We start from the raw sequence: 14,306 nt of genomic DNA, 5'->3' as shown, positions 1-14,306 counted from the left end.
ATCCCCTGGAGGAGAGCATGGCAATCCACTCAAGTATTCTTACCTGGAGAATCCCCCTGGACAGAGAAACCTGGCGGGCTATAGCCCATGGGGTCGCAACGAGTCGGACATGACTGAGCAACTAAGCGCAACACAGCACAGACGTGTGCTCAGCTTCAGAAGTTGTTCTTTGCTGCCCTTCTGCTGTTCTTTGCTGCTGAGGAAAGAAAGGTCTAGATATTCCCTCTTCCCACTCCCATCTGTCTAACAGTGGATAGTTATTCCAGAAAAGGTCATTTTTTTTAAGGTACTATAAGGTTGAGTATGCCTTCTGTTAAATTATGTATGTTTGATATATACAAAATTAATATTTATTAGAGAATGAATAGGTCATCTTTCAGCACACAAAAATACAATGTAATATTTCTTTAGTGTTTATTGTATGCCCTGGACTTCCCTTGTGGCTCAGCTGGTAAAGTATGGACTAGTTAATTCTGGGCTAGGTAATTCCATGGCCTAGTCTATGGGGTTGCAAAGAATCATACATGACTGAACGACTTTCACTTTCATTATATGCTGTGCGCTTTATGCACATAATCTTATTTCACACCTGTGCCCCCCACCTCCGCCACTGCCCTGAGGAAAGTGGAGGATAAATAAATAACTTTTGTTCTTGCACAGAAGCAGGGGGAGTAGAGGTCTAACCTGAAGCAGTTAACTCCAGCATCGTGTTCCCAGCACTGGACTGACTTCAGTGCTTCCTGTGTGAATTATTTTGTGTTTTAGGTCTTGGAGAAGCTTTAGAAATGCGTAGTTCTTGCTGACTCCCTCGAGGAACCTCCAGCCTAGTTGGAAAGATTAAGAAGTGAAGCGTAGCAGTAATACACACCTGTTCCAGTGGCAGCACTAGGTAATAGTTGATGTGACATCCAAGGACAGACATTTCTGGGGCTTCCAGAGGTCAGAGGGAAGGAGCCAGGCTTTGATAGACAGGGACTGTAAGCACTTGAGGGCCAGAGAGCTATAGCTGAGTGTTCGTCGCTCAGTTATGTCCCATTCTCTGCGACCCCATGGACTGTAGCCTGCCAGGCTCCTCTGCTCATGCAATTATCCAGGCCAGAATACTGGAGTAGGTAGCCATTCCTTCCTCCAGGGATCAAACCCGGGTCTCCTGCATTGTAGGTGGATTCTTTACAGTCTGACCCACCAGAGAAGTCAAGCGATAAATATCATGTTCTGGTAAAAGGACTAGGGAGTGTCCATGCAGCCGGCATCAGGGAAGCAGAGATTCTGGGGACAGATCAAGTCTGAGGGGGCGTTGCTGGAAGACATCAATGCACAACTGGGTAATATGAGATGAAGACAGAGTCAGGAGAGAAATAACGTCCAAACTATAGGAGACAGGTTAGGGGTCAGGTGAGGACAGAACTGGTAGATGAGCAGTGAGGAGATAGTAAGAGAAGAGAGGAACAGTATCATGACTTCAGGTGGTTCAGTATCTAAGTCCGTGACCAGTGAACAAGCGATGGGGAAACTCTATGCCTTGGTAAGAAAGGGAGGAAGCTGATCCAGACCAAGGAGAAGCCAGAGGCAAGGGATAGAGAACAAGGGACATAGTCATTCTTTAGCCATGATATTGTTCTAAAATATAGTGTTTTAATGGAAAATTTGAGGTTTAGTGAGGCCAATAGATTAGGAGACAAGAGTCGGACATGACTGAGCGACTTCACTTACTTACTTACTTACCATTGAGAAGATAGTTTTCTACTCACAGTTACCAAGAAGAGGTGCACATGGGACTTCCCTAGTGGTCCAGTGGCTAAGACTCTGCTCCCCCAAGGCAAAGGTCCTGAGTTCCATCCCTAGTTGGGGAACTAGATTCTGTCCTGAAACAAAGAGCTTGCATGCTGCAACTAAAGATTCATTGTGCCTCAACGAAGATCAAAGATCCTGAATGTCACAGCTAAGACCCAGTGCTGCTGCTGCTGCTGCTAAGTCACTTCAGTTGTGTCCAACTCTGTGCGACCCCATAGATGGCAGCCCACCAGGCTCCCCTGTCCCTGGGATTCTCCAGGCAAGAATACTGGAGTGGGTTGCCATTTCCTTCTCCAATGCATGAAAGTGAAAAGTGAAAGTGAAGTCGCTCAGTTGTGTCCAACTCTTAGCGACCCCATGGACTGCAGCCTACCAGACTCCTCCATCCATGGGATTTTCCAGGCAAGAGTACTGGAGTGGGGTGCCATTGCCTTCTCCGAAGACCCAGTGCAGCCAAATAAACAAACATTTAAAGAGAGAAGGTGTGCACGTGATGCCATAGGAACCGCATGAGGAAGCACCTGGGTCATTTACAGGGAGAGAGAGGGAGGGATTGTGAGCTAGAGCCTTGATTGTGGTTTCCCCATAGAAGAATGAGCTAGGCAAGGTAAGCAGGTGTAGGATTGACTAGTCTGAATAATTTCAGAGGGCTCTGGGGTGTGGGCACTCTCTGTCCCTAGTTGTCTGGTATCTGAAGCAATTTTCCAGGTAAGTGATGATGGTGGCTTGGACCAAGGTGGAAGTAGGGAGCTGCATATTAGAACTGATTTGATGGTAGAACCAGCAGGATTTACTAATATAGATTCCAGCGGTGAGACAGAGACTAATGGTCCACGTACACAGTATTTTACTGAAAAGTACACCGGGGGTAGGGCTTCCCAGGTGGCGCTGTTGCTGCTGCTAAGTCACTTTAGTCATGTTCGACTCTGTGCAGCCCCATAGACGGCAGCCCACCAGGCTCCTCTGTCCCTGGGATTCTCCAGGCAAGAATACTGGAGTGGGTTGCCATTTCCTTCTCCAATGCATGAAAGTGAAAAGGTGCTAGTGGTAAAGAATCCACCTGCCAATGCAGGAAACACAAGAGATGTGGGCTCAGACCCTGGGTTGGGAAGATCCACTGGAGGAGGAAATGGTAACCCACTCGAGTATTCTTGCCTGGAGAATCCCGTGGACAGAGGAGCCAGGTGGGGTATGGTCCATGGGCCTGTAAAGAGTCGAACACAGCTGACTAACGGAGCACATCCTGGGGTTATGTGCTTCATACCTCTTACTGAGTGGCTAGAATGATTTATTTACTACATGGGATCATGTCAGTAAGTTATATGTACATATATACTTTTAGTGATATATATTTATAAATATATAAAAAGATATATCTATGTATACCATATAGTTATTTTAGAATATGTATCAATAGTAAAGCAGAATATAGTCATCGTTTTATGTGAAGTATATATATGTAATTCTGAGTTTTTTTAAAGTCTTTTTTCAATTTATAAAATAAGGGCATGTTTCATCATATACAAATTTTTATATAAAGTGTATGCACATTGCAATTTAATAAAATAGATCATAATTTGAATGCATTATAAGAGTTCTTTGATGGATCTCCATATTTACTTTTTTTAATTCAATAGTAATTTATTTTCTTTAAAAATTTTTATTAGAATACAGTTGATTTACACTCTTGTTAGTTTCTACTGTACCGAAGAGTGAATCAGTTATACAATACATCTATCCCCTCATTTTTGGATTTCCTTCCCATTTGGGTCACCACAGAGCACTGAGTAGAGTTCCCTGTGCTGTACAGGAGGTTCTCATTAGTTATCTGTTTATACATAGTATTGATGTGTATTTCTGTTAATGAGAGTGATTCCATTGGACTTAACATTGTTTGCTATATAATAAAAGTGAATTTTTCTGATTCTATAGGTGAATTTTAAAAATCTTGATCTACATTTCGCAAAGAATTAGGGTTTTCTGGTGAACATTATTTAATTGGTTTTCCATTCACTGCTGATCGAATGGTCCTGCCAGCATAGAGTCTGCACATGGCTTCTTGGCACTTCAAGATGCTGCACGCAAGTGCCCGAGGCATCAACAGTGTGGCGGAAATACCCTTTTCCCCGTCTGTGTTTGTAAGACAGTCTCTTTCACGGCAGAAGAACTATTTTGGGGAGATGATTCATGTCACATTTTGGCCTCATTACAGTTTTGAGTTGTAAATGGCACTGATTTGCCTAGAGGTGTAAACATAAATCTTATCTTCATATGCTTATGGGGATACCTGAATCGGAAAAAGTACTTGCTATTCTTGAGTTCTGTTTTAGGCTATAAACAGAGAGGTTAACAAGATATTTATCAAAATTCTAATTTTATTTAATGAAAAGCATACTTCCAAAAGAATGCCAATTACTTTCCTCTGTGCCTCCCTTCTCCATTTCCAAACACAGATGGAGAAGTCTAAGAGCCTAATGTCTTATTGTTACAAGCAGATGATGCCGTAAAATACATAAACACTGTGCTTTTCTCTTTTGAAACGGTGAGAAAAGTGTGAGCAGGTGTTAAATTACCATCTGTAGTTATGAGTGACAGGAAGTATAAGATTATTCAATGCTTATTTAGGTGCAGCTGATAAAGTCAGGATTTTGATTAGTTCAAATTTGCTTTCTGGTAAATGGGCGCTATTTAAAGGATATGACATGGAGAAGGCAATGGCACCCCACTCCAGTACTCTTGCCTGGAAAATCCCATGGATGGAGGAGCCTGGAAGGCTGCAGTCCATGGGGTCGCTAGGAGTCGGACACGACTGAGCGACTTCACTTTCACTTTTCACTTTCACGCATTGGAGAAGGAAATGGCAACCCACTCCAGTGTTCTTGCCTGGAGGATCCCAGGGATGGGGGAGCCTGGTGGCTGCCATCTCTGGGGTCGCACAGAGTCGGACACGACTGAAGCGACCTAGCAGCAGCAGCAAAGGATACGACAGAGCACTTATTTATTCTTTGGTGAAGATGCATGATAGCAACAGAAAGGAGAGGCATGTGTCACCGGAGTTTGTGATCATGCCTTATGCACAGGAGTATCTTAAAGGTGTTTATTGAATTGTCCCCAAATAACTGAGTTTCAACAGGGTAAACACATGTTTGGAGTGTGGCTAGATTTTTCTGTGACTTTCAAGGAATTTCATATTCTATCTCAAAATTTGAAAACTGGCAATATATTATTTATTTATTTTTGAAAATTTATGTGTTGATGTATTGGCTGCAGGGAGAGGCGTGTGAAATCTTAGTTCTCCAACCAGGGATCAAACTCATACCACCTGCTTTGAGAATCTTAACCACTGGACTGCCAGGAAAGTCTGCAGCGATATATTATTTTTTAAAAATTTCAATAACAGCAGTGGGAACAATATAAAGACTTGACAATGTATTTGTTTTCGTTATTATTATTTCGCTATTAGCCCATTTTGGTGACCACATGTTTTTGGATGGAACGATGTTTCTGATCTACTGACAGTGAGCTTTATCCCCCTTTGCTGCTGCTGCTGCTAAGTCGCTTCAGTCGTGTCCGACTCTGTGCGACCCCATAGACGGCAGCCTACCAGGCTCTCCCGTCCCTGGGATTCTCCAGGCAAGAACACTGGAGTGGGTTGCCATTTCCTTCTCCAATGCGTGAAAGTGAAAAGTGAAAGTGAAGTCGCTCACTTGTGTCTGACTTTTAGCAACCCCACGGACTGCAGCCTACCAGGCTCCTTCGTCCATGGGATTTTCCAGGCAAGAGTACTGGAGTGGGTTGCCATTGCCTTCTCTGCTCTCCCCCTTTAGGTGTGCTTTAAAATTTTTTCTAATTCAACTGTGGGTTAGTGCTTTCTGACCCTCTCACTCATGCCATTTAAGGAGATTTATTAACCTTTAGGTAAGATTCCTCAATTAACAATGAACCAAATGCATTGTGAAGTGTTCTTTGATTCTAAAGTGGTGACTTGAAAACATTAGTGGTTTGAGGGTGCTTGATTAAGCAGCTTTACCAGTTCAACCGAATCCAACTTCATGGCAAAATTGGTCTTCAGTTCCCTCAGGCCGTTAGAATATTCTAGCTGGGATGAGTGACATTCCTTTTTTCCTTCTTTTCTTGAGACTACTCTGATAGCCTGTCTTGGTTATCCAGTAAACTACCTCAATAACTAGCCCAGGTCTGTACCTTCAGAAGCAACCAAAGAAGTTTTGATGTACTAAGAGGACGACAGGCAACAGTTAAATAAAGGACATAGTTTAAAGCCCAAATTTCAACACTGACTCTCTAAAGTTCTCTGTTTTTAGAAATTGTTAACTGGATTTAACTGTGATGTAAGCATGGTATGACTGAAATTAGACAACTTCTGAGAGAAATAGCATGAGGTCATATTTCACATTTCCTTTTCTGTCTTCCCAGCCATCATGTATGTCATGGGAGCACTCGGTCCTGCAGTGGGATATTTACTAGGTGGACTTCTTATTGGTTTTTATGTTGATCCCAGAAATCCTGTTCACCTTAACCAGGATGATCCTCGTTTCATTGGAAACTGGTAAGAATTGTTTACCGCATCTTTCATTTCATTTGGTATTATGAAAATTAGAGTCATAGTCCCCTTATAGTTAAAATAAGAATTTCCCCAATGGGAAGATGAAAAATAGTTGTCACCTAGGAGGTGGTGGTAAGCAGGATAATAATCTCCAAAGATATCTTTGTCCTAATTCCCAGATTTATGAATTTACCTTTACATGGCAAAGGGGACTTTTGCTGATGGAAGTTTAGGAACTTCAGATGGGGAGATTATCTGGGATGATCCAAGTGGGTCCAGTATAATCACAAGGGTCTTTATAAGAGAAGGAGAGAGGCAGGAGGGTCAGAGTGAGAGAAGGAGTTGTGATGATTAAAGCAGAAGTTGGAGTGATATGCTTTGACAGTGGAGCAGGGGACCACAGGCCAAGGAATGCAGGTAGATTGCAGAAGTTCGGAAGAGCAAGGAAGTAGGTTCCTCCGTAGAACCTCCAGAAGGAATGTAGCCATGCCCACCTTTTATTGACACTTCTGCCCTCCAGGGGTTACAGCTTCCCAGGTGGTACTAGTGGTAAATAACCCACCTGCCAATGCAGGAGACATAAGAGACGAGGTTCTATCCTGACTCCAAAGCCCTCAGATGATGCATTTGTGTTGTCTTAAGCCACTCAGTGTGGGGATTTGTTATCACAACAATAGGAAATCAACACAGAGGAGCTGGGATCAACAGCTTAATCCAGATTCTTTAGGATAGAGATGGCTGTTTTCTTCATAGCAGAGGGAAGGCAAAGGGGAATGTGGCTGTGTTGGGACTTCCCTGCGTACTTGAATTAGAACTTTCATTGTCTTTTCTGTGCCTTTTAAAAAGTATTTTCTCCCCACTTATCGTATTTGTGTTTTGCTTTGTCCTCATCCACTGCCCAGCACTCTAACTCTGTTTCCATTGTTCCACTCTTAGTGAGTCTTTTCGCCAAGGAGTAGTTCATTTCCCTGAATGTGCTGAAGATGAGTCACTCTCTCACTTGCACGCTTTTTTTGTTTAAATTAATTTTATTGGCATAGAGTCGCTTTGTAATGTTGTGTTAGTTTCTACTGTACCGCACAGTGAATCAGCCACACATGTACATATACCCCCTCCCTTTTGGTCGCTTGATAGCCTTTAATTGTCTTGCTAAATATGTAAGCTTTGGATTTTATTTTTATATATTTTTTAAAAGTTGATGTATTGTGTTTTCATTATTATCCAGTTCAAGATTATTATTTTTTTACTTTTTTCTTTTTGGCCACTTGACAAGTAGAGATTGAACTCATGCCTCTTGTGGTGGATGCACAGAGTCCTAACCACTGGACCACCAGAGAAGTCCCTAAGTTTAGAGTTTAGAAAGAGAACTCCAACTTTGGATGATAAGTTACTTATTCATATCTATCCAAGGGCTACATTTGAATTCTTCCCAGTTCTGAACTTGAACATGATATTTCTTCACAATTGCAAGCATTCAAAGTATTGGCATCCTAAATTTATTTAACATGGATTGGTACTGGGTATACATTGATAAGATATCTTCATTTTAGAATAGAGCATTTCATTATTAGAAACTTGTGTTGAGTAATTACTTCCTAAAGAGTTTCTTAGACTACTTGTGTTCTTTCTGTGTTTCATTTTATAATGAAATTCTTAAGATAACTTCATAAGTTGAGCTATGTGGGAATAATGTTTAACACTATTTTCTAAGCAGTTAATAAATATTAATTAAATTATAAAACACTTGTTATTTTCATAAGTAAATAGTCTTTGAAGGTGGAAGTGTTGAGATCTATAATTGATGAGTCTGTCCTGGTAGAATTTTGATATCGTATGAAAGGGAGTTCCCTTGTCAGCAGGAGGGGAATAACACAGGAATTTTATGTTCTTGGTCAACAGTAAAATTTTTGATCTCAATTACTATTTTCTTTGCAGTTCTGAAATAATTCAAAGTAAGAATTTTTTAAAAATTCTCAGAAAATTAGGTTATTAAAATGTATCTGTGACCATCCCATGTATAATGTGTTCTGTATAGATGTCATGAGAAGAGCATGGCAAAAGGGAACAGCTGGAGGGAGAGAGAAAGACACGGAGGGCCAGATCAGGGGCAGGGAGAAGGCAAGGAAGCAGGTGCTTTAGGATTATAAGTGCTTTATGCTGTTTTTGCTAAGCTTTCCAATGTGCATCAACCCAGTTGGTAGCAAAGTGAAGCACCTAAGTGTAGACCCTTGGGTTTAAATCCCGGTCTGCCACCTAATAACTGTGTGACCTTAGGGAAGTTACTTAACTCCTCTGAGCCCCAAGTTTGTTTTTTTTTTATCCACAAAATGGAAATAGTTGCAGTACCTACTTCATGCAGTTGTTGTGAGGAATAAATGAGTCTATGTATGTGGAGCTCTAAGTAGTTCTCCCTACATAATGTGTGTTAGCTGTTATCCAGTCTTTTGACTTTAATCTGTGCTCAAGTGGTTTTATCCATTTTAATGGCTCTATATTAGTTCTACAAATGTTAAAAGTTGTCCATATAGAAATGTATACTAGGGTTTTCTTTAAAAAATGAATTTTGTCTGTTGAGTAGCCCTGTTTTTAACAGACTTCTAACCTTGAACAGAGACAGAGTTATTTGATACAGCATTAGTTTTTATGATGCCTGATGATGGCTTCCTAGGTGACTCTGGTAAAGTACCTGTCTGCCAGTGCAGGAGACACAAGAGACACGGGTTCGATCCCTGGGTTGGGAAGACCCTGTGAAGAAGGAAATGGCAACCTACTCCAGTATTCTTGCCTGGGAAAACCCATGGACAGATGGGCCTGGAGGGCTACAGCTCATCGGGTGGTGAAAGAGTCGGACACGACTTAGCGACTAAACAACAGCGCAATAATAATGATAGGTTTTTCGGTAAACATATGCTGGAAGAGAGAAGGAAGGAGTAAGTGAATAATGCTAATATTAGTTGGGTGCTCATTATGTGTCAAACATTACATTAAAACCTTTACCAACATTTTCACTGAAGCGTTATAACAACCACATGTCATCACTAAGAGTATGCCCATTTTGCAGGTGAGGAAATTGATGGTTGGCAGTTTGAATATCTTGCCTAAAGTCTGAGAGTCAGTGAGAGATGGATAAGAAACTGAGTCCAGGGTGGAAGTTTTAGTCAGTGTGCTTAACTGTCCTCCTTTCATGAAGAATCTCTGGGTAATGGCTCATGAAAGGGGTCCTGGCTTTTCAATTTTTGCTCTTTCTGATGCCTCTGTTCCTAACATACAATGCACACTTACCTCACCCAGCTTTTCTCAGAGTCCTCTTTGGCACCAACTATCATATGTTCATTTCGATGTTACTGGAGACCAGTTTGCTCTGCTTAGAAATGTCCCTAAACCTTTTTTATTATTTTTGTTCATTTACTGCAATTCTTCCCCTTCTTCTGTTATTTATTCTCCCTTCAGAGTCCTCTGAGTATCTTTAATGTCTGCATATAATTTTAAGTCAGTGGCTTTGGCTGGAGGTGGGGCCCTCAGTACAGATGTAAATAAAAAAAAAAACAATACTAGTTACCACGAAATTATTGTTTGGGTGGGGCAGGCTGTGGGACTCAGTGGTCAAGGATCCGCCTACCAATGTAGGAGATGCAAGAGATGCAGGTTTGATCCCTGGGTTGGGAAGATCCCCTGGAGAAGGAAATGGCTATCCGCTCCAGTATTCTTACTTGGAGAATTCCATGGATAGAGGAGCCTGGCAGGTTACAGCCCATGGGGTTGTAGAGAGTAGGATGTGACTGAGCAACAGCATACTTTGTCCTCTTAATTTTGATGATTCCCCCCAAAGTTATTATTTCCTCCCATTCAGATGAGAAAGCCTGTTCAGAGAAGCAAACTAATTTCTCCAGAATCTTAGGGCTAGTAAGTGGTGAAGACTGGATAAAAACCTGGGTCTTCCTGAAGCTATAGCTTAAGAACGGCCCCTTACACTCTGCTGCCTGGCCTCTTCTGGAGAGAGTGTGAAAGGTCCAGGGAGCTAAGGAGTTCAGGGGACTTGAATGCAGAGTTTGCAGAAAGAAATTCAAGGAAGTTAAAGGCAGGGCTGGGTTAGGAAAGACCTTGTATGCAGCCAGTACAAAAAAGGCATTTTCATAGCTATGTTCCCTGCAGATAGATGACTCTCTTTTTTAAAAAGACGATCCTCATTCAGTTTATTTATTTAGGAAATGTTTTGAGTACCTAACCTGTGTTAGACCCTGGGTTCATGATTATATTTGACTCATTGAGATTGCTGGAAGCCTGCTTTGAGATGTCTTCTCAAAATGAAATCCTTTTCTGACTGTTTTAATATCTTAATTGGATACATTAAGTATCTTTGAAAATAGCACACTGGATTTTTAATAACTGGTTCTAGCAATGATTCTCTCAGCTACACTATGACCTTTAGCAGCTGATAACAGCATTTTAATAGAAACACTTGCTTTTCTAATTAATTAGAAAAAATTTTAATTAATTTTTTTTGGCTGCACCTAGTAGCACGTGGCATCTTAGTTCCCTGACCAGGGATCGAACTCATGACCGCTGTTGTGGAAGAGCAGAGTCTTAACCACTGCACCACCAGAGAAGTCCTGAAACATTTACTTTTTACAAATGAGTTTTTGCTTTGCAGTTGATTTATATGTTGACTGGGTTGTATTCCACATGAAGGCCTAGAATGCTGGTTGCATTCTGATAACAACTGATGAACGTGTTGATACAGAGGCCAGAATCTGACTGTTTATGAACTTGGAAGTTTTGAGGACAGAGTTTGAAGTTGAGGTATCCTAGTTGGACAATTTGTGACCCTATTAGGCAAGACCAGGGACCTCTATTTTTTAAGATTGAAAGGAGACTGAAAAATTGCCCTTGGGGATGCTCTAAACAGGACTGGAATTTGAGGTCTATTCTGTGTTTGCTTCCTAGTCTTGGCAGCATGGCAACTTCAGATGAGTTTAAAGACAGAATCTTGATTCTATGGAAGCTCAAGTTCCACTTCTCCTAGGAAGCTTTCTGACACATTGATTTCCTTTCTGAATTTTTATAGCATTCAAGATCTTCCCAGCACAGGGATAAAATCTGGGTCTCCTGCATTGCAGACGGATTCTTTCCTGTCTGAGCCACCAGGGAAGCCCTTCTATACCACGTGATCTAACAATTATGTACATTCTTGCATTGTGGGGGGTTGTTAGGAATTGTTTCTTATATCTTTAGCTCTTTACAAATAGGTTGTAAGTTCTTGAATGCAAGATAGAGTGTATATCTCTGTCTCTTTTTTTTTCCCCTGGCCACATGATGAGTCGAGTGGCATGTGGGGTCTTATCCCTGAGCAGGGATTGAGCTAGGAGCACACAGTCTTAACCACTGGACCTCTGGGGAAGGCCCCAGGTGTAAATGCCTTGATCCCTACTCATTCTTGATTAAGTTTTGGGAAGCCCAGCTAAGAAGGGTTAATACATTTTTAAGTACTTGCAGAAAAATATTTGAATGCCATTAGCAATTTGAAAAACATTTCACACCAGGTATTTGTTATTTTTTCTTTAAAAAAGTGTCTATATTGGTCCATAAAGCATGATATAGACTCTATATTATTTTTCTATTAAATTTATGGGGTATTGACTCAATTCTGACAGACAGACAGACAGACACACACACATACACACACACACACACACACACACACACACACACCCTGTGCATGCTTAGTCATGTCCAATTCTTTTCAGCTTTATGGACTGTAGCCCATCAGGCTCCTCTGTCCATGGGATTTTCCAGGCAAGAGTACTGTAGTGGGTTGCCATTTTCTCCTCCAGGGGAATCTTCATGAGCTAAGGATTGAACCTGTGTCTCCTGCATTGTCAGGAGGATTCTTTATCACTGTGCCACCTGGGAAGCCTTTATGGGCTATTGATTTATTATAAAATGCACATTGTAGCAGGACTAACAATGTTCATTAGCAGAACTGACACGTGTGCTCAAAAATACTTGAATGAAATTCTAGTCAGGCGGGTGATTCTAATATTCATTATAATACTAGTATGATTACTGAGTAGAGTTCTCATTTATACCCCAGAAAGGGAGGATTCTTGTATTTTCTTAGGCTGTCTACCTTCTTAATGCCGTTACCCCTGATGAAGGTAAAAAGTGTTCTCTGGAGAAATTTGTTGTCCCACATTTCTACTTTGCTAACTTGTTCTCAGTCATAATATAAAAGCCATAAATGCTATTCACATCTCCCAATTTTTTAGGTGGAGTGGATTCCTCCTTTGTGCCATTGCAATGTTTCTTGTGATATTCCCAATGTTTACTTTTCCAAAAAAGCTTCCGCCTCGACACAAGAAAAAGAGAAAGAAAAAATATTCCACGGATGCTTCTGGTGATGATGACGTTATGAAGGAGAAACCAGACAGTTGTGAACAAGTGGACAAAAAAGTTTCTTCTATAGGATTTGGGAAGGATGTCAGAGGTAAAGTATACCTTTTGAATAAGTACGTGCATGGCGCTTCGTATCAGTGCTACTCAAAGTGTGGTCCCCGGCCCCTGCTGTCTAATGGCAGTTCCTGGTCTGTGACAGGATAAGGGCTGAAGTTGAGAGTCAATGTTGAAAACTTAAAAAAATAAATTTCGATGGAATAATTATGTCTGTTGACTCTAATAACAGTAACAAACTGGGCTCACATTTTGTATGTTTTACAAAATTGATTTTTTAATGATTCATCTTTGTTATATCTTGCAAAAGTATCAGTAACAGTAGACTGGACATAATCTAAAAATGGCCCTTCCTCACGGATAGTTTGAGAAGCACTGATTAAATTCTAAAGGTGAATACTTCCTATTGGAATGAGAGATGTTGGATTTTTAAAATAATCGTTGCCTCATACAATGGATAGTTTGTCTCCAGGAAGCATGGGTTTGGTAGTGTGTTCTGATCCTTATAGAAATACAAAACTCACCCTTAGGAAGGGATCTCATTCAGCAGTGACTCAGTCAAAGCTTCTAAGTGACCATGGAGAGGGACACCCAGGGCATGGGTCTCAAAACCCAGCAGAAAAACATCCAGAGAGTTTTCAGTGATGTGTACTGGTCTGTTTTTTCATTTTATTTCTCTTAAAAACAACCACTTTATTAAATCCAGATTAGGCAATCTCAAATCTAAACAACTTAATCTTTACTAGGCCGTATTTGTTCCATAGTCAATACCTCTCTTGAGTGACAATAAATCCCTTTAATCCAGGAAACCTACAATGCCACATTCCCAGTTCCTGCCTATTTCCTGAATTCTCTGAATTAAAGTTTTTAAAATTAGGAAGCATAATATAAATCAAGTGGTTACATCAGTTAAGGTTGTTTTAGGTAAAATTCACTTAGGCCCATTCTCATCTCGTTTTGACTACGTGCACAGTAAAGGCAAAGAAGATCCTTTCAGGCCTAGAGGGAAGTTACTAATATATTATGGAACTGTGCCTGCAGCCTAAGAATGGTTAGATTGGATTCTTTTTAAAGACTCTATTTTGTTCAAAGCAGTGAAGTGACGTTTCATTGGAAATGCTTCTTTCCAGTTAAGTTTTAGATTTACCTTCCCCATTCCCTCCCTGTTATTTTGGGACAGTGTTTACTTTTGGAACTGCCAAAATTACCTCCTCTGCTCTCATAACATAAAAGATTCTCTGGATGGTAGTGAAGTAGAGCCTGAGCTCTTACCCCGTGGACCACTTCACCATTTTTCGTGGACATATGATGAACCGTAATAACGGAGTGATTAAAAAAAAAAAAACTCAGTTGAGAACAAAGTTGATGTTAGAGAATTTACAACATAGTAATAGACTAAGAGTCTTAATTTAAGGAGAATATAAAGTTGATGCCAGAGGAGAAATAAAGGCTAGAGCTGAGGTTGTATGTTTTATGGCTTAGAGGTGGATGGCTAGAATGT

The 14,306-nt window shown here is 40.8% G+C and overlaps 1 protein-coding gene across 3 annotated transcripts in view; it reads left to right on the top strand.

Annotated features, from left to right (window-relative positions):
- SLCO5A1 (solute carrier organic anion transporter family member 5A1) overlaps nucleotides 1-14,306 on the top strand; it is a 144,529-nt gene that overhangs the window by 58,856 nt on the left and 71,367 nt on the right. For all 3 annotated transcript variants that reach the window (XM_068983974.1, XM_068983973.1, XM_068983975.1), the window contains exons 2-3: nucleotides 6,229-6,361; nucleotides 12,625-12,842. In XM_068983974.1, coding sequence (XP_068840075.1) covers nucleotides 6,229-6,361; nucleotides 12,625-12,842 — 351 coding nt within the window. The remainder of the gene's footprint in view (nucleotides 1-6,228; nucleotides 6,362-12,624; nucleotides 12,843-14,306) is intronic.

Source organism: Capricornis sumatraensis, chromosome 11 (assembly GCF_032405125.1).
Source record: "Capricornis sumatraensis isolate serow.1 chromosome 11, serow.2, whole genome shotgun sequence".
In the NCBI taxonomy this organism is placed as follows: Eukaryota; Metazoa; Chordata; class Mammalia; order Artiodactyla; family Bovidae; genus Capricornis; species Capricornis sumatraensis.
The sequence above is the reverse complement of the archived record's forward strand: the minus strand, read 5'-3'. Positions and strand labels throughout refer to the sequence as shown.